Source organism: Ambystoma mexicanum, chromosome 10, assembly GCF_040938575.1.
Source record: "Ambystoma mexicanum isolate Mex_15411 chromosome 10, UKY_AmexF1_1, whole genome shotgun sequence".
Classification (NCBI taxonomy): Eukaryota; Metazoa; Chordata; class Amphibia; order Caudata; family Ambystomatidae; genus Ambystoma; species Ambystoma mexicanum.
In genome coordinates, this window is record NC_090932.1 from 1,475,700,434 (window position 1) to 1,475,723,975 (window position 23,542).

General features: G+C 45.6%; 1 protein-coding gene across 1 annotated transcript in view; it reads right to left on the minus strand.

Annotated features, from left to right (window-relative positions):
* Positions 1–23,542, minus strand: part of ANAPC5 (anaphase promoting complex subunit 5) — a 655,776-nt gene that overhangs the window by 491,007 nt on the left and 141,227 nt on the right. The window contains exon 3 of the mRNA XM_069619569.1: positions 20,964–21,073. Coding sequence (XP_069475670.1) covers positions 20,964–21,073 — 110 coding nt within the window. The remainder of the gene's footprint in view (positions 1–20,963; positions 21,074–23,542) is intronic.

A 23,542-nucleotide genomic window follows, 5' to 3' on the forward strand; every position in this document is an offset into this window, starting at 1 on the left:
CAAGACCGCGTTTCTAAGGCAACTAACAACTCGGCCGAACTCTTTAAAATCTGCAAGGAGCTGGCCAATCCTGCTGCAGTCTCTACCTCTCCCGTCCCCTCTCAGCCCCTCTGCACAGCCTTGGCTTCACATTTTATCTCTAAAACCCAGGTCATCCTGTCCACCCTCTCTTCCTCTACTTTTCACTCTACCTCTGGCCCTCCTATGGCCGCCTCTCCTCCTCCCTTCTCTTGCTTTCCTTTGTTCACCCCTGACAAGGTTTCTAAATAAGTCTGATCTATGAAAGTCTCATCAAAATAGCTTCTTCCCTGTTCATCCAAAACCGTCAAAGACCACATTGACACCCTCGCTCCAGTCTTGGCTGTCTTCTGCAACCACTCTTTCGCCAGTGGAACCTTCCCTTCCCCCCTGAAGATCTCTCTTGTGTACACTCTTCTTAAGAAAAGCTCAGCTGACCCCTCCTGTACAGCTATCGCCCTTTCTCCATTGCTCTTGGAAAAGCTGGCCATCTCCCAGCTAAACCTTCACACTGAGTCTGTTGGTTGTCTTCGTGACCATCCGTCTGGCTTCAGAGCGGCCAAAGCACGGAAACTGCTCTCCTGAACATCCGTGAAGACCTGCTCTCCAACCTTGATACTAACCACCCTTCTTTCCTCCTCCTACTCGATCTCTCTTCTGATTTTGATACTGTCAACCATGCCATCCTTCTCAACCGGCTCCGAAATAAACTGGGCATCACTGATGAGGCCCTGGCCTGGCTGGCATCCTTTCTCTCTGACCGACCCTCCCAGGTCCAACTTGGGTCCTTCCTCTCCTCTAGCTCTCTCTCTACCTATGGTGTTCCCCAGGGGTCTAATCTTTCTCCCTGGCTGTTCAACCAATACCCAGCACCTCTCGTCCACTGCATAGCTGAGCTCTGCTCCACCTTTCAGTGCTATGCGGATGACACTCAGCTCACTTTCAAGCTCCCCTTAGCTGCCTCTTTTCCCTTTCTCACCCCGGATTGTCTATCCGCAATCCAGGAGTGGTGCACCGCCAATGATCTCTGCCTTAGCCAGTAAAACAAGAGATCCTCCTCTTGGGCTCACCAGCACCTTCTTTTCCTATCACTCTCTGGCCGACCACTCTGAGCACTCTTCCTGCTCCCACCTGTGAGGCTAAGAACCTCGGGGTCATCTTCACTCCACGCTCTCCTTCTCTCCTCACATCTCTAAGAAGTCACACTACCAGCTGCACCTCCTCAGAGGTATTCTTCCTTGCCTCACTTTTCCCCAGAAGCTCACTGTCTCCAGAGCTCTGGTTCTCTCTAGGCCGGCTACTGCAACAGCCTATTTCTAAATCTACCTGCCTCTACTCTCCGTTCTCTACAAGTCAACCAGAACAGGACTGCGAGACTTGTCCTTGGTCTCAAGCCCAGTGATCGTATCTCTCCAGCGGCTCCCAGTGGCGGCAAGAAACAAGTTCAAGACCCTCTGCATTGTCCACAAGGCTTTCTGGGGCCTGGGACCGCAATAGCTCCAACTCTCTCTATGGAAATATCTTCCTACTCAAGCCCTTTGCTCCTCCACCTCCAACACTTTGAGGGCCAGTCGCTTCTCCAAGCAACGATTTGGGGGCAGATCTCTTTCTTTGGCTGGTGCATCTCTCTGGGACAGCCTCCCTGCCTCTCTGAAACTTGAGCAGAACCATCTCCGGTCCCAGACGCACTACAAGACCTTCCTCTTTGATTCTGCCTTCTCTCTTCCTCTCCCCTGCTGACCTCCTGTCTGACACATGCACTGGGCACCTGGCAACCCTCTGAATTCAGGCCAAGGTCCCTGCCTGTCCAGCTGCATTCCCGCACTGCCTTCTGGCACCCCCTGCACGTGTGGTCTGTATCTGTAACCCTACAGTCCCGTTTCCAGCACTTATTAGACACTTGTCTGCGCTTCTAACACTCGCACTTGCCACCTGTTGGCTGCACTACTTGGGGTTCCGATTCCTTGTTCTGCACTTGTACACCCTCCCAACCCCCCTACCCTGGCACTTCTCCCCTGCACTTGCGCAATCTCAAGCTCACTAGGCCTAGTAAGATCATTGTTCTTGTCCTCCCCGTTTCCCCTCCATTGCCTTGCCGCGCCTTATAACACTTGTGTATAGGCGCAGTATAAATGCCATCATATCATTTGGTTCATTCACATTTCACATCCTCATCATGATTTATCATTACTTCTTTGGCCACCATTCACTTGTTGCACTTTCACATACTCTGCTGGCTCTTGCCAATGCGTGTTCTCTCCAAAATGCACAGTTGCATATATCGGGAAGTTCGACAAACTTGCTTTCAACCAGATCGGTTCTCAAAAAGTGCTTCCATTAATTTTCTTTCGTATAAAAAAATAATTAAAAAACGGTTCCTTTCATTCAAATCGGCAATTCATTAAATGTGTTACGTGTTCGCCTGCCGACCGAGTGTCCCCTTTGCAGGTTCACTCACCGGTTGGAGCTTACAGCGTTCTTGCACAGCTTCCAGCCGCCATACGCTCGCTCTCTTGCTTGTGTGGTGCCCGGCTCCGGTTCCCCATTGGCTCTTGTGTCTTCGCTCACACCTCCAATGCTTCTCTCGCAGCTCGGGCCTCATACTGCTGCTTTGCCTGGTTACGCAGTTTCCCTTTTCACGGTCCGCTGCCAACCAGCTCCCTTTAGCCTCGCTTCCCGCTGCATACACTCTGCATCTTCCAAGGGGTCTCAAGTATTCAGTCTGCCACAGCGCCTTCCATGGGAGGTCTTCTCTCGCACTGCCGTCGTTAGACCTGCTTCCACAGTGGACATGACTCTCACCGCCGCCACAGCTGATTCGGCTACTACAGCTCACTCAATTCTCACCATACTTCCTGCTTTTAAATCTCCTGCCATATGAATTGGTCCAAAAAGGACTAGACCACTCATTGCTAATTGGGGAAGCCTGCATTGCTCTTGCTGGCTTCCTCCCCGTCTCAGTACCTAACTGGTGTTTGCATGTGTATTTGTATGTGTCAACAAAGAGAGGATGTATTTTTCTAGTAGGTTTCTTCCTCATCTCAGTACCAAACTGGTGTTTTGTGGGGAATGTTTTAGGGAAGAAAGGAGGAAGGGATTGACAATAGCCTATAAAGTCTTGGGAGACAGTGGACTCATGATGAAAGGGGAATGGGGAATGCTGCGTCTCACCTAAGGGTGTCTCATCCCCGCTCCCAAAGTCTCTTCCACCAGGTGATCCTCCCTTGCATATCCACCCCCAAGGTTTAGTATCCGATAACAGCCTTTCCCTTGCTACCTGGGAGGAGGATATATTGAGGATAGAAGTGAGGACACCCTCAGGTTCCTCACAATCCCCAAACCGAGGTCCCTGTTTTTTTACTTTTTTTGTGGCTGGTGTGATGAATCCTGCAGATTCATTACAGAATCCTAACCTAAAGTCTCCTCCCATGTGGCCAGGGAAAGGCAGTCGCAATCCGATCCAACACTGGTGGTGGTATTAAGAGGAAGGATCCCATGGCAGATGAGGTTTCCCTAGAGGCTCAATGTTTAATGGCAAGTTTTCACAGTAGGCCTTGCCCTCCCAGACTTAACCTAGGTCCCAAATACGAGAATCCTTATTGTAAGAATGGAATTGATGTATAGAAGAGTCAGGGATTTAATACTACTACGTCTAGTAGCTATGACTCTACAGTGTGTTTGGACTATAGATCCAGGAGAGAACCATTAATTCCTTTGAAATCTTCCCTTTAATGTACATCATTTAAATCACTCAAACAGAGTGGATTAGAGAATGTTAAAACAACTAAGAACATTATGGACTCAAGACCCATAATTCTCCTATTACTGAAACGAGGAAGAGGTGTCCAGAGTTACCAACGTGTAATGAGCGGCCTAGTTATTGTAATGGCCCACAACTGAGCCGGACCGTAAAACATTTAAAGGCCTTTCAGGTGCAGGAAAAAGAGGAGCAGAAGAAATAAGCAGGAAGCAGAGGTTGGCGTTGCCACTGTGCTGACAGCGGGACGCTGTGCAGAGAACGTGGCGGAGGCCCGGATTCCTGGTGTATGCAGAGGACACGCAGCGTAAAGCAGTATGGAGGCCAGCAACCCTGAGGGAGAGTGATGCTCTTTGCATCCTGTAATCCGCTCCGGTGTCAGGTTTTCACTGGTGAGCATACAAGGTTGTAGCAAGCTCAAGTGACTGTCGGCAAGAGCAGCGGCAGACTGACGAGAGCTGTCAATCATTGCAGGAGTTCTATCGAACGAAGAAGCAGAACCAGATAGTCATAAGGAGTCGCCAGGACATACCGGTGAGTTGGCCTGATGCACGTGACCACCACGGCGCTCCGGAGGAGATCGTCGAGTAATTTTAAATACCGAACACTTGAATTTAAGCAAACTCGGCGCATCTCTCCTATTAAGAGATGCTGAATAGGAGAATATAGTAACCTGCATTGTAAAAGCCAAACCTGGGAATATCCAATGAGGGAATATTATAAAGTACATTGCCAAAGAGGGGCAATAATAAAACGAAGAAGATGCACCTTTCCTGAAGAGGGATATCCAAAAAGGGGACATTTTAACTTACATTGCCACAGCCAAAGAAAGCCGAGAGGGACACCAAGGCAATTTGAATATAACATTCCCATAACAAGTTACCTCGAGAGAGGAAGTTGTAAACCACATTATTAACAGCCAAAAGGATGTGTAAATAAAAATCAGATACAGCAGCAGAGAAGCCCTGCTTGTAAAGAGGAGAGAATTGTAACCTGCATTTCTTATGGCAAACAGATAAATGTGAGAATTATTGTCCTATTGTGCAGTATATTGGAGAAAGCAACTGTGTGCCAATGGTACTGACAAACCTTACCACAGGGTACACGTTGTAGGAGTTTTATTCTGGCAGGAGAGTACACCAGGAAAGGGACAAATAGTGGTTAGTCCTGGTAGACGAGTGGACCAGGAAGAAGATAACTTGAAATACTGTGAATGTGGTAGAAGGTTGTGGTGGAAAGAAGTGGCAAATCCAGTGATGACCTTTTATATAACCATCCTAAGATGTAATTTTTAAAGAATAAATATGATGGGACAACACGTGATTGGTCTTCAGAGAACAATTTATCTTGACTTCTGACTTGATGTATGAAGAGAAAGTCTTTTTGGTTTGCCGAGCAGAAGGTTGTGGAAACTTTAACCATGGTCTTTAAGTGTGAAAAACCATTTGAACTGATATAGTCACTTTGCCAAGTAAAGGACATATTGAATGAAAAAGAACTTTAATTTCTAATTTCTACCTGGAGTGAAACTTGGCTAGTGCAAAGAACTTTTCTGGAATTGAACTTTGGTTTGGAATATCCTAAATTGATCCAGGGGAAGGGGATCCAACCCTGGTCACAAAGATTCCTGTTGATAACTTTTGTGTTTGAATGTATATGTCTTTTTAGGAAGTTTAAATAGCCATATAATTCCTGTATGATTTTGTTGTATTTATTAGGGTGAGGGACAGATACATTTGGACATTAGGTCATTTTCCTTTAGCCGTAGTTTGTCAGGTAGGGAAATCTGTGTTAGGCTAGGGGAAGATAGGCCTTTGTCTCACCCCTTTTCATTTAAAAAAAAATGGTGACTTCTGAGAAACCTATACCAGTGTGTCCATTTCGCAGTTCTGACCCCTCACACTAGATCAACAATGTTTTTATCCAGATGAATCCTCTCTAAAAGCCCCATCGGTTACAGAAATCCGATAGGTGCTGCGAGAGATCTCAGGTCTCGCAGATGTCGTTTCCCCGCAAAGACACTCTGCTCCTTACTCTGGGCTCTCTACTAGTTGGTGGCAGAGTATTGTATTTATAATGGGGTACAGCATGCTATACCCCAGAGGGGTCCATAAAAGGGACACTCCTGTGCAAATCTAGAATCAAGACCAAAATATGTGCTGTGAAGAGTCAGGAATGAAACTCGGACACATTTTTAGTTAAGACTTTTATTGAAAATAAAAGGGTTGCGAAAAGGTCTCTCTGACCGCGCTCCAATCGGAATTTCCCTACCTAAACCAAAACTAAGGATCGGTCTGTGTCAGGATGTCATAATCAAAACTGTCGTATGCCCAAAAGTTCTATTCTGACCCTCATAAACTAAACAAAAAGGTGAAAAGGGAAATGTCTTTAAACTTTCATGCCTTTTTAAAAAACGTTTGTAATGAAAGAAAAGGTAGCTCCAACTCAAAAATTCTTCAATGATAAAGAATCCTTGTTCCAGAGGGTGACTCTCTTCCCCGGGATTGATTTCTCTTTAACACAAACAGTTCGTTATACACAGTTCCTTGTATCTTGTTGGGCCCACAGTGGCACTGTCACACACAAAGTTCTTTAGTTCTATTCACTTCAGAGTTTTGTGGCCAGGATTATGCTCCTGCTTCTCTAGCAAACACAGTCCGAATATCCTTGCTTAGGACCTTGTTTCCAAACATTTTGCAAGTTGCCCGCTATAGTCTCCTGCCCAGGACTTCTTGTATTAATTCCCTTGTGTTTGCCTGGTATAATGCCCTGCCTGGACTTCTTGCACTTCACACAGTAGTAATTGCTTGGTATACTCTACTTCTTGCATTCATTCACTTCCACAATTGTATGTTTACTTGGTTGGCTAATATACTGTGAGAAACCTAGGGGTATTCTCCCATTTATATCCCGAGAATCCTCTATTCAGGTTGCCAGGGAAGGGCCATCGCTGTTGGATCCCAACCATGGGGGTGTACAAGCGATGGAGGATCACCTGGCTAGGGGAGTCTGGGGTTGTTCTGGGGGGGAGGGGGAATACCCTAGGCGAGACGAGGTATCCGAATGTGTCATTCGAGAAGGAGGCAAAAGTAGACGTATTCATGGGATACGTGAATGCCAGTCAGCCCAGTCCTGATCTCACCCTCTCTCCTTTCAATCTCGGCATTCATAACCCAAGAGTGAGGAGGGAAGGAGCTAATTACTGAAGAGCGAGGAAGGCACAAGTGACATGGGATCAGAGCACAGAGTAAGATTTATTCATTCACTCCAACTCATAGGTAAAACCACCTAAAGCCCTATACAAATAGATCATCAGCCGACCAAAAAAAAAAGGGGACAAAAACCAGGAGAAATTCATATATCCCCTGGAAATATCTTGATAACGTGATCAGAACGTTATCCCTTTAAACACTCTCCCCTAACCTCAAGTGAATGTTTACAATCTCACCTCATCTCCCCCTCCCCATTTCCAATAAATACTGAGATGAAGAGGAGGCCACTAAGATCAGTGGAGATTCCCCGTAGGAATAACATTGGGAAAGAAAGGGCATCCTACTTTAGAAAAAACTACTGTCCCATTAATAAAGTCAGGTATTGGTAGGTAACCATTCACACCTGACTCTACTTGACTGTGTTCAGCTATAAAAGGTGTGGTCAATCACAGTTATGAACGAGCTAGGGGTTGCAGTCCGGACCAGTGGAGCCCAGAAGCGGAGAGAAGCAGGAGCTGCAGGTAGGAGGAAGACAATGCGAGGAGAGGCTGGGCCGGTGGGTGTGGGCTGCAGCATGGTGAAGGAGCCCGAGAAGTGCTGCCTACATTCCACAGGCTAGGTCCAGAAAAGTGCTTGCTCCCTTGGGGTCAGTGCCGACCTCAGGGCTGCCTGAGGGGCAGGTGGTGAGAGACCCTGATCTCAACCCGCTTGTCTGGAGGAACCGTCTCTCAGAGCGACGCTGCCCGGTGAGTTTCCTAAAGAATGTCAGAGAAACTCGGGAGCGTGCGTTTAAATGAGAGCGGAGCGAGAGAAAGGCACAAACGGGAAAAGCGGCACAGAATCGGAAAGAAAGAAAAGTGCGACAGTTAAAAGTAAAAGCAAAAAGGATGAAAGTGCAGCGAGGAGAAAGAAAGCTAAAGAAAAGCAGCGAGAAAGCAGATCGGAGTGAAAGGCAAGTATAACCCGATCGAAGCTGAAAGCGAGAGAAAGTGGACAGAAGCAGTGAATGGCCCGTAGCGAGAGAGGGGCACGGGAAAGGCAAAGAAATGTGCCTGGGGCACGTTAAAGTGGGTGCAAGTGTGCAAGGAACAAAAGAGGGTGCAAGTGTGCATGGAAAGGAAAGCAGAAGAAAAGGGGTGCAGAAAGCATCTGAAGGAAACAAAAAAATTATAACAGAAGAACGCGAGAGCAAAGAAAGGGGCAAGAGGGTCAGAGTGGAAGTGCCTAGGTAAAGAAAAAAATCCAAGCGTTTTCGAAAGCCTCGGATTCTACTCCATGAAAGAATGGTTTATGAATTCAAAACAGAACTTTTAATAAATCATGTGTTGTGTTTGAAAGTTGGAAGAGGACTAGAGCTTGGGGGAAAGAGACCCTGAGAGGCCAATTTAAGAAATCAAAGTACATCCCGATAAAGAACTGATTTTGTGTTTCAAAGTTGAAAGGGGCCTGAGCTTGGGGAAGGTAACCCTAAGAGGCCTAACCAAGTTAGAGTCTTGTTCGTTTTTGTTGAACTGGTGAGAGGATTCAAGCATGGGGAAGGGAAACCCGAGAAGCTTACAAAAGGAATCGGGTTACCATTTTCAGTGGTGTTTTTGAAACTTAAGGAAACTGAAGCTTGGAGAAGGGATCCTCAAAGGACAAAGACACTGAAGGTAGTTAGAATAGCTACAAGGGACTTGTGAAGAAGGTCTTATGAATAGCTCTGTGGATTGAACTTATTTGTGTGACATTGACCCTGCACCACCTGGTAAGAAGACCACCTGAAACCAATCCCGGGTTCCATTTATGTTGAACCACTATTTCTTATTTATAAAAAGACTTCCCATCACATTTTTGTATAGAGTGAGGACATGCATAGGTTTAGACACAGACTTACTTTTATTTTGGACTCTTAGACAACGACGGCCATTAGAAACATCAGTTGAGGGAATTATTATTTTTATTTTTTATTTTATTGTAATATTTAGTTTTTTACAAACTTTTATTACATTTATTCCAACATTAGAAATCACAATACATGGAAAAGAAAGAATTATTGTCTGCCTTTTGGTTTTAAGCGGCAGAATTAGTGATACCTCGGGCTTTAGAATATAATCAAGATAGTCAATTATTGCACAAGTTAACTTTTGGTTAGTTCCGGTCGATATCAAACGCCACCAATTTTCCATATTTCCATGAATTGGGGCAAATTTGTTTAGAAAATAAGTCCTTGGGGTTTTTACGTCAGGACATTCGATAAGGTGTTTAATGATTCAATTTCAGTTGTATAATACCGGCAAAGATTATCTTTTGTCTCCTTGTCTTTTTTTAATAATAGCATCTCTTTCGTTTTGTATAAGTTCAATCGCAACCTTAAGAACTGGTCCTGATAACGTGATGGAAATTGAACTAGATACTTCGGCGGCTGATCAACTCCCTTTAATGCAGGCCCAAGATAGAGCAATGAAGTAAGAAGATTGCGTTCAACTTCAATTTGTATCCAGAACCATCTTTTCAGTTTCTGCATCGCAATTTGTGGACGATGCAATACAGTTTCTGTGTCGATGTCGGCTTGATTTAAGATGACATTTAGCATCTCTAACCAGTTCTTTAGGAGACCAGCATATGGGAAATTTGTTTTTGGAGCCAAGATCCAATAAGGTGCAGCTGGTGCCTCTAGGTGCATTTTCCTCCAGAGAGCTATCGTTTTTCAGAATAGTATTCCATATAAGGAATCAAGGCATAGTTCATATCTGATAGCTGCATTAGATACATTTTTGGGGAATTTAAGGACCTTCTTCCAAAATGAACTCTCCAGAACCGACCAAATTGATTTATTTATATTCCAACCAGCCTCGCTTCCGAAGGTGATTGTTGGAACTACCTTCTGCGAGTAGAATGTCAAAATCTGATTTAAAGAGAATTTTCCATATTCGGCATGCAGTCTAAACCCTTGTAGTGAGAACATTTGCATACGTTCTACAAAGGCTTGACACCAGCTTCATTCCTGAATGGATAGATTAAAATGAATACCCAAATAGCGAATAGATGGAACTGATTTAATTGTTTCACCCGCTATTTTCCAGAAAAAATGTTTATTTCGGCAGTTGCCTTACACGCCAAATTTCATAATTTTCGTTTTTTTTAACATTAACTTGAAGTTCGTTCCTTTCAAGATAAGACTGGAGAGTGTTTAGTAATATTTGCATGCCAATTGGCATTGAATCCATCAGCACCAAATCGTCGTCATAAGTGACCCAGGTTATTTGTTCGCCGTTGATTTTTGGTGGGAATGCTTTTACCTCCCCAAGGTATTTTGGCAAGTCAGCAATGAAAAGCTTAAAAAGCAAGGCCGCAAAGGGACAGCCTTGTTTAACTCCTTTTTCAGTCTTCATTTCGTTGGTAAGGTCGCCTTGGTTATTGATAAAACACAAATTCTGGTATTCTGGTGGAGGGCTATTATGGGTTGCAATAGTTCTGGAGGGCACGACCAAGACGGCAGCTTTTCCCATAAGAGGCGTCTATTTATACTATCGAACGCCTGTTGAAGATCAACAAAGGTGAGGTATAGTTGTTTCTTTTTTTGTATAGCCTCAAGCTTTAATATGTTTAACAGGGTTAGATTTAGCTCGACGCCTACTCCTTGCATAAAGCCAGTTTGGTGAATGTCCGTAAGCCCTGCACTGGTTGCCCATAATGGTAGCTTTTTTTGGAGGAAGGTCGCAAATATCTTGCCTATTATATCTAGTAGGGCAATCGGGAGATAATTTGAAGGATCATCCCGATTGCCCTTTTTATAGATAGGAACCACAATAGCCGAAGACCAGGAAAGAGGTATTTTCATTTCACTTACAATTTTCTCAAAGAGCAACGCTACAAATTGCGACCAAGAATCTTTATTTGCTTTTAGAATGGAATTTGTCAATCCATCTGGACCTGCAGCTGGGGAGCGGTTTAATTTTTGAATTACAGCTGCAATGTCTTCCGATGACTCTATAACATTCCAAAATACATGATCCAGCAATTTTGCAGATTGACCTTTGTCTGGGGGTTTGGCAAATACAGCAGTAAAATGTTCCTCCCATGCACTGGAAGTTATGTTGTTCATTACCATACTATTCTGATTTAAAGAGCCTTTGTTTAGAATCGACCAAATCTGTTCAGACTTGTGTTTTAAAATGAAGCGTAGAATCTCCTCACCTCGTTCCTGGTCTCGAATTGTGGAAAAAGACTTTAACCAATTCCTATATTTTTGCCTCCTTTTCTTTATGGCCAATGCTGTATTCTCATTCAAGGCTTTTATTAAAAGTTGGATGTCTTGGTGCAACGTTCTTTTTGCTTCTTTAACCAATATGCTAAATACATGTTTGTTATATAGGTAACTGAAGGGATAGCCCTAGTAAAGTGGCAGGAAATAGAGCTAGAACAGAACTGGTAACAAGAGGGCTCCTACCACATGAAAATGTTTCCCACTCGAGAGTTACTTAAAGTGTTATTCAGTACTATATCAAGTTGTTATATTTTTCTGGCATGCTTCAAAAGTAAACTGAGTACCCAAATGCAGGGGTTATTCTATTCTGGATATAAATTCCAAAGGTCTACCCTGAGCCATTATTTTAGTGCTCAAAACATGTTGCTTTTATTCAACACCACCAGTCCCCAAGACTAGGTTTATTCTACACATATTCATTAGTACAAACCGTGATTTTATTTGAGCATGATTTTGACTTGAATTGTAAAAGTAATGGTGCATAGTTTATCTCCGAACTTAGGGGGCTGTTAGTCAAAAACATAAGCTCTTTTAGCACATTGATTTGTTGATTATTTATCCTTAGTCTATTAGCTCCTTGATTGATTTGAAGAACCTGGGGATTTATTGAAGACATGGTCTCACTATATAGCCTCCATGTTAATTTTAGCACATCATGATCACTTTTAGAGGTTTTCTGGATCGATCGATCATCAATTTTACAAAGATGATTTTTAGAAGACCAGAAATAGTCCATTGTCTACGAGAAGTTGTTACGGTGCCATGTTGGTCTATCAGGAATGTCTCCTCTGACATTTCCATTTAACATGTTACAATCTCTAATTTTTAATTCTGCTAACCACTTTCACCCTCTACCTGATGTCTGGGAATTTTTTTGGAGGAGAACAGCTCGTAGCAGGGGCTTTGTTTTCGAAGAGGGGAAAATTCAGATCTCCACAGATGATTATTTTCAAATCGAAGTATTTGTTCATCCATGTGTCAATAATTGAGGTGACAGATGACAAGTATTTCATGGTTGAAATCCTAGCCGGGTTCCAATAGGCATTTATTAATAACAAGTAGTCACTTTCCTTGTTGCTCTGGTGAAACAAATGCAAGACTGTCACTTGTACGAATAAATTTGGATTTTCAGTTGCAATTATTTTCCACTTGTTATTGATTTATATCATTGTTATTAGACCAGAATATGGTCTCGCTTTGAGATTTTTACCAGCACGATTAAGTAAAGTTACGTAGCCATCTCTGGACGGGCTTTCCCGCAGCCATGTTTCTTGTAAACATATTCCAAAATTATTAGCAAGTGTAAATGGTAGTTCATTGAATAGATTTGAGAAGCCTCTGGTGTTCCAAGAGAAGAGCGAACAGCTAACTTCTCCAGAGGTACTCACCAGCTACTGAGTGTTTAATTGTCTTGTTGGATTGGTCTCAGAGCCGAATCTTTGTGAAGAGCCTTGTTCCAGTGGCGCCTTTGAAGAACGTGTTACGTTTCTTCTTGAATGGGGTGATGATCTTATTACATCTCTAGGATTAGAGAGATCATCTTCAAGAAATTAATTTGTTATAACTTTGTATCCTATGTCATCTTCTGTTAGTAATCCAAAGCCAAAGAAGAGAAGCTCCTCTTTCGCTGCCAACAAGGTTTTGATGATTATATGTGATTTAATGTGTAAAATCACCAAATCTGAGCGGGTTTCTGTAACATATTCAACGATCACTATATCTTCAGATGAAATTGTGCGGAGCGAGGGGATACAATGAAACAATTTCATTACATTTCCTCGATTTAAATTGACTTCATTTTTGATGGACAGTATATTTTCCAATTGGAGTTTCCATCTTTTGGCTGCAGAATTAGTTGAGTTTGTAGATGAATCCAATTGTTGGCTCGCATTTTATTTTTTTTTCAACTGCGCAGTAGTCAGTTTTGGATTTAGGTTGCACATCTTCACATTTGTCTGATCAGACATCAATTTGAACACTTTGTTCTGTGATAGCCGATTTATTGTTTCAGTGGAGGGATTCTGTTGTTGAGAGACCCGCGTACAGTTCGATTGCCTGTTGCAGAATTGGCTGTTTGAGCAAATTTGACTGTTGGATTTGACACCATCACAGGAGAAGGGGAGACCATAGCTCCAGAAGTAGTTGAGGAATCGCCGACTTCACTCTCCTCAATAGAGTATGTTGATCAGCCAGATCTATTGAAGCTGGTGACGGAAGGACATCTTCAACCACATCTTCCACACGTGGTTGTTTGGGTTGGAAAGTCCCACATCTTCATTCGATTTTTTCTGTCCTTTTGTGGCTATCAGCATTGCGCTTGCGCATAAACAGACCAGTTTTTGGAGGGGTCGTCAGATTTCTGATGAATTTCTTGGAGTTGTTGGATAGACCCTTAGGTCCATTACCTACATTTGTTGTTTTCTTCGGCAGCTTTAGACTGCTTTTTTGTAGTGCCCTTTGCTTGAACTGCCAAAGATTTGGCTGCACCAGTAAAGATGCCAAATGAAGCGGTCATTTTTGTCAATGCTGCCACTTTAGATGACTGCTCTACTCCCATTGTATTTAATTATCCAGACAGAGATGGTCGTTGGAATCACAATGGTATCACATAGGATACGGTCTTGATCAGACTCCGATAAGGCCTTTGAGTGCTCTGTATTTTTTGCAGACTCTTTTGGTAACGGCGTATCTTGCTTCGGGATCAGATGTATGGCATCCTGCACTTGATCGCTCGAAGGTACCACACTTATGGCAGCAGGTGCAATCAACTGGCAAGCTCTTTCAATCTGGATAGAGCAGTGACAGGTTTTTTTTCCAAAGGAGGCAGATGATGGTTGGGGCAGCGCGATATTATGACGCATCCACTTTGTGCACTCCAAAACGGCCTCCATTAAATCAGTTTTATCTGCTAGCTCATTTCTTGTTATGTCACTCAATTGGGTTTGCCAGCTTTCAGATATTTCTGCCTCTTTTTCTAAGCGTCGCTGGAGAAAGGAATTAGTGGTATCCAGATTCTGAATTTTGGAAAACATATTGCCAAGCAGGGCACTTTGTTCTTTTAGTGACTCATTCAATGACTCATATAGCTTGGTGAAAGGTATGAGTGCAATAGAAATAGCAGCTAGAACATTATTATGTATCTGTATGCTTGCAGCTATTGAGAGCTTATTTTTTAGACCACTTCCTTTTTCGTGGTCAACCTGGCTGACTGGTTCCATATTGTTTATTTTATTTATGTCGGGTGAAGAAAAAGTAAGCCTGGCTTCTTGAAGTTCATCATAATTTGCATTAGCTGGTGAAGTATGAATTTTCGAGCCAACTTTGCAAGTATCACCAAGCTTTTCTTTTTGGAGTTATTTGTAGTACCCACTCGAGTGGAAAGACATTCAATTGCCCGTGGCTTGGACAAAAAAACGGGATTGAGACCCACTTGTCTTATTAGAGTTTAACATCGAAGACAACAGTGGCTTGGTGTTAGCAATTCAATTTTTCCTTTATAATTTCAAAATCAGATTTCAGGCCTCTGTTAGACGAGCTTCACGAGCAGCATAGTCATAATTATGTCTTTTAAAGTGAGCTGTTGTATCAGAGAGCGTAGTTCCAGATGGTAGCTCCGCTTCCAAACTATTTAATGGCGTTTGGTACACATTTACCCTGTTTGCCAGAAGGTTAGAAGCCGCATGTGCAGATATGTCAGTGACCTGGCTGTTTGCTTTTTGGAAGCTTTGCATGTTACAGCGCTTTCTGCCAACTCCAGATGCTTTACGTTTGTTAATGTTACTGCGCTGCCAATCGCATTAGAAAGCTGTGCATTCTGCTCACATGTGGCGAGCGGCGAGACCTCATTTTGTGGCTAACACAGCAACTGTTCCTTATTTGCAATGAGGCTACTAGCCGCCGCATTAGAACTGACAGCATGAGTAATGCTCGGCGGCCGCAAGCAACCATTAGACGGTGCATCATTTTCAAAGTAAGCTTCGCTTGCTTCACTTAAAAATCGAAGACAGGAATTTTCAGCTGGACTTTTTTCGGCGTCACAGACCTCCAGAATTCGAGCTTCTAACAGCTCAGAATCGGTAATTTCAAATAAAGAAGGGAGCTGGGTGGCATCAGTTCTAACTTCAAACTGACAATTAGCATTTCCTTTAATACGCGCAATGTTTCACGAGCTTCAGAGTCTACAGTTAAAAGAGGCGATTTACAATGAGATTTCATGTTTTCAACATTTAGACTCGCCACCACAAGTGAGGCCAGGGAAGGTACTGAGGGCGCCATTTCAAACAGAGCCACAGAGGACAACAAGCCACTCACTTTTACTGGTTTAGAAAATGTAGTTACCTTAACTTGAAGATCGCAAGTCAGGGTCATGTTTCCCCTCTGCCTTTGTTGTAATGATTTATTGCGAGTCAGGGTACCGGTGACAGATTCCATCAGAGTTGCCGCCTGCACGTCCGAAAGAGGACTGAAGCAGACTGGACTCAACTCGGGACTCCACCGTTGAGGGAATTATCCCTTTGGAGCTACGGCCAGTCAGGCATTACACCAACCAAGGAACCTTAGTAAATAAAGGATTTCAAATGAACCCATTTGACTCTGTGTCTCTCTTGATACCATGTCTGTCTCAGAATATCCTTGTGATATATTATTTATTTCTGTGTTGCCATGTATTTGCATTCCATCCATTCACATACAGGTAAGGGCGCTGGTTTCTGCGACTTTGAGAATAGCCAAGGGAAGCAACCACCCCCCCCCTTGGCACCGTGAATAAGGAAAGCTGGGAAAGGCCAGTGGAAGCAGCCATACCCCCTTGTGCTGTGACTAGCCCGGCGCCTGAGAAAGGCCAGGGGAAGGGAGACATTCCCCCTACTACGTGAAATTGCCAACCATCTCAAACTGTACCTGTCCAGATTAAGGGAGTCATTCTTCTGGACCTAGATTACATTAAACCTCTTTAGCATGCTTTCATGTGTAAGGGTTTGAAATAGGTTTTGAACCATGATGGTGGGCTTTTTCTTTAGACTGCCATCCTGACAGACTCCTTAGTATTTAGTTCAGGCAAGGAAACCCCTTTAGAATTAGGGAAAGATGGGGTTTTCTCTTTACTTCCTTTCAAGAATAAAAGTCTTTGCCCTAAACCATGCAACCTCTGCGCCGGTCTCCTCCTTACAGAAGTGAAATCAACTGAACCAGATAAAGGGAGAGAAGGAAAGTGAGAAGCCACAGGAGAGGGGGGGGGGTCAAATTACAGCAAGGTACACCCAAACCAAGGTCTGTGACACAAAAAGACACACAAGTCTGGAACAGACTAGAAGAAAGGACATCAAGGAGAACTGTCAAAAGTGGAGATAAACTCCAAGTATATCCTGGTCTCCAACCCAGGCCTCCCTATCGCTGACACCTACACGAGCGCCTGCTCCAAGGAAACTCTCACTGACATTCTCTTCTTCGTGCCTTCACCTGACCTATGGATCCTTCACATGGTCGCTGTGCTCTCTCCTTTCTCCACCTCTCCCATTAATGGTGGCACCCGTTGGGATGTCCTCTTGGCCCCCTTCCACTCCTCTAAAGCCATCATTAATGTCTATGCTAACGGGACCGTCTTGGTCCAAGGCCCTCAGGCCAACCTTCACCTCTTTGATAGACGCTTCCCATGCCTCATCAACTTCCTCTCCGCTCCCGCTGTCCCTCCTCCTCTATCCTCAGCTACCTTGCCTCCCCCCTCCCTACCCCCTCCCTTGCTCCCTCTTCAACTCCTTCTCTAACACCTCCGCAGGGTGTACCTCTGACCTGTACCCCTCCCCGGAAGTTTTTCAAGGGTGGCAACCTTCTCCACATTGCCACTCTAAATTCTCGCTCTGCCATCAAGCACTCCTCTGATATCTGTCGCCTTCTTGAGGAACTGGACCTCGACGTCCTCGGTCTCACTGAGACTTGGTTCACTGCCAGCTCTGCCACCAGCTTCGACACACTCCTACCTGACGGCTACAAGATCCTCTCCGTGCCCAGGCCCAACCGCTCAGGGGGTGGTGTTGCCCTTATCTTCCCTGAGTGGATTCCTGCCACTGTCACTCCTACGCAGACCTACTCCTCTTTTGAATGTCTTGTCTGCCGACTCTCTCTCTCTCCTAGCCATTCCCTTACCGTGGCTACTATCTATCGGCCACCTGGCCAAATTTCCTCCTTCCTCTCTGAGTGGGCTGATCTCTCCTCCTCACTCCTGTCCTCAACCACCCAACTTCTCTTTCTCGGTGACTTCAACATCCACCTTGATGCCTCCTGTCCCCCCACTGGTCTCTTTCGCGAACTCTGCAACTCTCTCTCACTCTCTATTCTCCCCTCTGGTCCTACTCACTCTGCAGGGCACACTCTTGATGCTCTGATCTCTTCTGACCTTCCCCTCTCCCTCCCTCTCTCCACTCCTCTCTCCTGGAGCGATCACTTTCTTCTATCCTCCCACCTCTCCCTCCCTACCCCACAGGCAAAGCCACCCTCTTCACTGCCACCCACCTTCTCGGTCATCCGACCCATGAAGCGTGTGTCAGTTGAGGCTTTCGCTGCCACCTTCTCGCCCCCTCCTCCCCCCTCAGCTGACTCCCACCCCGACACAGCCCTCTCCATGCTCTATTCCTCTATATCTGATACTCTCGATATCCTTGCCCCCGTCATGAGAATCCGCCTGAAGCCCAAAGCCAAATGTAATTCCTGGTACGACTCGGATCTCGTCACTCTAAAACGCAAGTGCAGGGTGGCAGAGAGGAAATGGCGTGCTTCATGTTCATCCTCTGACTAACTGGCCTGCCGCCTGCTCCAAAGGCAATACCGGCTCTCCGTCCTCACTAAGAAGAGAGCCCTTATCCAAGCCCGCATCTCTGAGGCATCAAACAACTCGGCCGAACTCTTTAAAATCTGCAAGGAGCTGGCCAACCCTGCTGCAGTCTCTACCTCTCCTGTCCCCTCCCAGGCCCTCTGCACTGCACTGGCCTCGCACTTCATCTCAAAAACTCAGGACATCCTGTCCTCTCTCTCCTCCCCTCTCCTCCCTCCCTCTCCTCCCGGCTCTTCCTCTTGCTCTCTTGCAGCCGCCCCTCCGCCCTCCTTCTCCTCATTTCCACCTTTTTCTGCTGACGAGGTTTCCAGACAAGTCCGATCTATGAAAGCCTCGTCTAAACAGGTTCACCCCTGTTCCTCCAAAACCATCAAGGACCACATCGTCTCCCTGGCTCCTGCCCTGGCTGACTTTTGCAACCACTCATTCGCCTCTGGAGTCTTCCCATCCCCCCTCAAGCACTCCCTTGTGCACCCCCTCCTCAAGAAACCCTCTTCCGACCCCTCCTGCCCAGCCAACTATCGCCCAATCTCCATTACTCCCTTCCTGGGCAAGCTCCTGGAGAAACTGGCCATCTCCCAGCTTAACCTCCATGCTGAATCTGTTGGTAATCTTCATGACCATCAATCCGGCTTCAGAGCGGCCAGAAGCACTGAAACTGCTCTCCTGAACATCCGCGAGGACCTGCTCCTGAACCTCGATTCCAACACTCCCTGTGTTCTCATTCTGCTCGATCTCTCCTCTGCCTTTGACACTGTCAACCATGCCATCCTGCTCAACCGTCTCCGTGATCACCTGGGTATCACTGGTCAGGCTCTGGCATGGCTGACCTCTTTCCTTTCCGGTCGACCCTCCCAGGTCCAAATGGGCTCCTTCCTCTCTGACATCTTTTTCTCCACCTGTGGTGTCCCCCAGGGATCCAACCTCTCTCCCTGGCTTTTCAACCAGTATCTGGCACTCCTTGCCCACCGCATCGCCGCCCTCTGCCCCCACTTCCAGTGCTATGCGGACGATACCCAGCTCATTTTCAGGCTACCCTCGGCCTCCTCCTCTCCTTCCCTCATCTCCGACTGTCTGTCTGCTATCCAGGAATGGTGTGCCGCCAATGACCTCTGCCTTAACGCCAGTAAGACTGAGATTCTACTCATCGGCGCACCCACTCCCTCCTTCCCTGCAGCTCTCTGGCCGGCCTCCCTTGGCCCCCTCCCTGCCCCTACCTGCAAGGCTAAAAACCTCGGGGTCATCTTCGACTCCACACTCTCCTTCTCTCCTCATATATCTGATGTCTCTAAGAAATCACACTACCAGCTGCACCTCCTCAGAGGTATTCTTCCCTTCCTCTCCTTCCCCCAGAAGCTCACTGTCTCCCGAGCCCTGGTTCTCTCAAGGCTGGACTACTGTAACAGCCTCTATCTTAATCTCCCTGCCTCCACTCTCCGCCCTCTGCAACTTATCCAGAAAAGAACTGCGAGACTTGTCCTTGGCCTCAAGCCCAGGGACCGTATCTCTCCAGGACTGAAATCTCTTCACTGGCTCCCAGTGGCTGCGAGGATTAAGTTCAAAACCCTCTGCATTGTCCACAAGGCCTTCTGGGGCCTGGGGCCTAAATACCTTCAACTCTCCCTTCCTAAATATCTTCCCTCACGAGCCCTTCGCTCATCCATCTCTAACTCCCTCATGGTCAGCCGCTTCTCGAAGCAACGTGCTGGGGGTAGATCTCTCTCCGCAGCAGGGGCCTCCCTCTGGAACAGCCTGCCTGCCTCCCTGAAACTTGAGGAGAACCATCTCCGGTTCCGGAAGCACCTCAAAACCTTCCTCTTCGCTTCTGCCTTCTCTCTCCCTCTCCCCTGCTAAACCTGCTCAACTCCCCACTGAATTCTACACTTAACCTGCATCTGGGCCACTCTCAGCGACCTCGGTCCAGGGCCCAGCCACTCTCCACTTGCACTGCCCCCCTGGCTCCCCCTGCACTGTGGGACTGTCACTGTATCCCTACAGCCCCCTACCCAGCACTTGCTCTGCACTTACCTCGCACTTGCCACCAGCTGGCCCTTTTTATTTATTATTTATCATTTATTATTTTATTACGCCACTTACCTTGTACTGCACTTTTCCCCCCTCCTCCTCCCCCTGCACTTCCTCCTTTTCCCCTTACCTCTGCACTTGCACGATCTGAATGACACCTGGCCTAGTAGGATCGCTTGTCCGTCTTCCCCTTGTTTTCCTCCCTCCCCGCCTCGTCGCGCCTTGAAACACTTGTGTATAGGCGCGTTACAAATACCTTATCATATCATATCATATCATATTGTGAAAGACTATACTGCCTAACAATATTTACCATTTATCTGGAGACCGAGGAGTCGGATGAGCTGTTAATTATTGTACAAGAAGAAAATGTACCAAGAGTTTGAAATGAGTAGGAGCAGATTTAATTAAAAAAGAATGACAGCTCTGCTCTAAATAATAAACATCTTACCACATTTGTTTGTGGCCTGCATTTATCTAGGTTTGACATACACCGAGAAGCAGACAAGTCTGGGAATCAAGAATCTCTAGACAATGCATTCTGATCTACTAACAAAAAATACTTTCTGTAAAAGAAATGGCCATGATAAAAAAAGGTGGAAACATACTGCCTCCCTTTAACATCCCAACATTAGTAATTGTTTGAGTTCTGCAAAGAAAACCTAAAATGTAATCTATATTTTGTATTTATGGAACTGCAAGGAGCATTGGATGTTATTTGTAAAAAATTAGGTATGTAAGCTAAGTGTTATTGTGATAGATGTATCCCATTACCACATATTATACATGCAATCAAAATAATTCTGCATACAAAATAGCAACACTTGTTCCTCAGGCTCTACATTGCACTACCACCACTTGTGGATGGTTTCTTACCTACAACACTTGTCTTGTGCACCTCTGGATCTGTCCCAGTAAGGGAATCACTCAGGTCATCAAAGAACTGTTCCATGTCCTTCAGCTCCCCTTCAGCCATGAGTTTTATTCTAAATAATAAAAACAAGTTCAAGCGTCAAAAAGTGCCAGAAGGTTTCCAGTAAAAAATTAAGTCAGCATTCCCAAATGCCAAGTTAAAAATCAGTCTAGAAATGTAAGAGCAATAAGAAAGGAAAGGGATGGCCATTAACTTTTTCTGAACAGCACTTGCTTCATGAGCTCTAGACAGACTCCAAAAAAGGCATAACAGCGTGCAAAGTTTAAAGTGCAGAGATTGTTGACGCAGAATGCATTTTGGAGGAAGGCTACTGGAGAGACGTGCCAGTTTTGCCATTGGGTTTGTGGCCAGGAATACCTATTGTGAGTAATCAGCTGTAGAATGCAAGGTGCCTCTTTATTCTTCATTCAAATTGTGCAAGGTTTGGGGTGCTGAAACCATGCTGAGGCTGTGACGAAGATCGTGCCAAATAGCGTGGGGTTGTCAAGGATGCCAGGCGTCACCATAAGTGACGCAATGCTGAACCCAGTGTCAACATGGGGAGGGACCCAAGACTGCAGCTTGTGGGCCCCCAGGTCGGTCGGGTGCCCTCCCATGCCCCATCTCACTCTCTCTCTTTTCCCCCAGTTTCTTCTCCCACCTTCTCTCTGTGTTCCCCCTCCCCTCCCCTTCCCTCCAAACTCTATCTATCTGAACCAGCCAATCCCAAGTCACACACAAGTACTGTAAGCCATCCTCATACATGGTGCCCAGCAGGGAATCTGTATCTAATCTACCATACTAGAGTCCCACTACACCAAAGAAAGGCTACAAGGAGTGGGGGTGTGAGGGGATGGGGGGGGGCCATTAAAAAAAAAATCAAAGCTCTCAATCAGTAGCTGGTGAAGATAGGATGACAAGCTCATTCAGTGCTGGCTTGAGAGAATGGAGAAGAAGCTAGTGAGATAACCCAGAAGGGGTGAGCAGGAGACCGGAGGTTGGGGAACAGATCTAGAAGTCTAAAGTAAGGAGGAGACAGGGGGCCGCTGAGAGGGCCCAGGAGGCCGGGTATAGACAAACTCTGAAGGTGGGGAAATCGAGAAAGCCAGAGGGCTGGAAGGAATAAGACCCAGAAGGGTTTGGAGAAAAGTTAAGGAGGTTAGGAGGTGGTTGAGTGGGGGAAGAAAATAAAGGGGGTGAAGTAGGCGCCCAAAGTGGCGAGAGGGGGGAGAGAGGGAGAAGGTAATTGGAAAATCTTATCTGTTTTAAGGGTGCCCAAAGGAGTGATAAAGAACAGGTGGATAATAGGGAACTGGAGAAAGTGAATTATTTCAAGGGAGGTGCCCTAAAGGGCGGAGGTAGAGGGAGAAGAGAATTAGAAAGCCGGAATTAGACAGAAATCATTTTTCTAGGGGTGGTTCCCAAAGGGGCGAATGAGGTGAGAATAGACAGCAGGTGAAAGAAAATAGTGATGCGTGATGGATAAGAAAAGAACAGTATATAAAAGAAAGTGACGCAGATTGGGTAGAGGAAGTGTTGAAAGAGGTGGAAATGATGTAAAGGTGAAAGAGGTGACACATTGAGGTGGAGAATTGGGTAACCTTAAGGTGGCTATAGAAAGAACTGAAGAGGTAACATCAACAATCAGGAAAATACCAGGGAAGGAGATAGAACAGAGATGTGGAGTGGAACTTGGTTGATGATAGGGTAGAAGTCCTAAAGGCCAAAAGGGGTACCCCCCAGAAAGACATGATGCCACCTGAAAAGCTTTGTGGGAGCAAAACTGGAGGTGCAATGCCAGGGTGAAGAGAGAGTTTGGAGCAGAACCCTGACAGAGAGAATGAAATTGGGGACCTAGTGAGAACCCAGTTTCAGCTTTAGGATAGCCTCTTGTCATCCTATGTCTCCATTCATCTTGGAATGCCTGCCACTCACAACCCTGCTTACAGTATCTATCCACAGGCAACAACTACAGAACTTACACATAGGACTGAGAACCAAGGAGAATAAATCCTGAGAACTTTCGAAAACAGGGTGCAGGAACCCTTACATTGGGATTGAAACCTCCTAAGAAAAAACACAGAACTGTAGGAAATCAAGATGCCACAACACCTTAAAACCTGCGACTGTGGACTCAACTTATTGTGTGGAATAGCCGGGAGACATCCAGCCCAACTTACTGATGTTACGAAGGGTATAAATAGATGGTCCCTGTGGCATCGTTGGCAGCATTTGCTATTGGTTAGTTTTCCCTCTCGCAAGATGGCGCCCGTAGTTCCGAGTGTCGGTCTAGTCTTACGGTCTGAAACGGGCTTTGCTCCTCCCCTACTCCAGGAAGCAGTACATCCGTACACCGAACAGATGCCGCGGTGCGTTGCTACTGCGTTTAGTGGCCGTGCTTCGTAAGTTACCGTTCGTTCTGTACTTACTACTACTCCTTGCTTCAACTCTTAACCCCCTCTCTGACTCTTGATTTTTCTCCTATCCTCTCAGGAAATCCTTCGTCCAGCGTGGCACATTTTCTTGCTCTGAAAAGGATTTG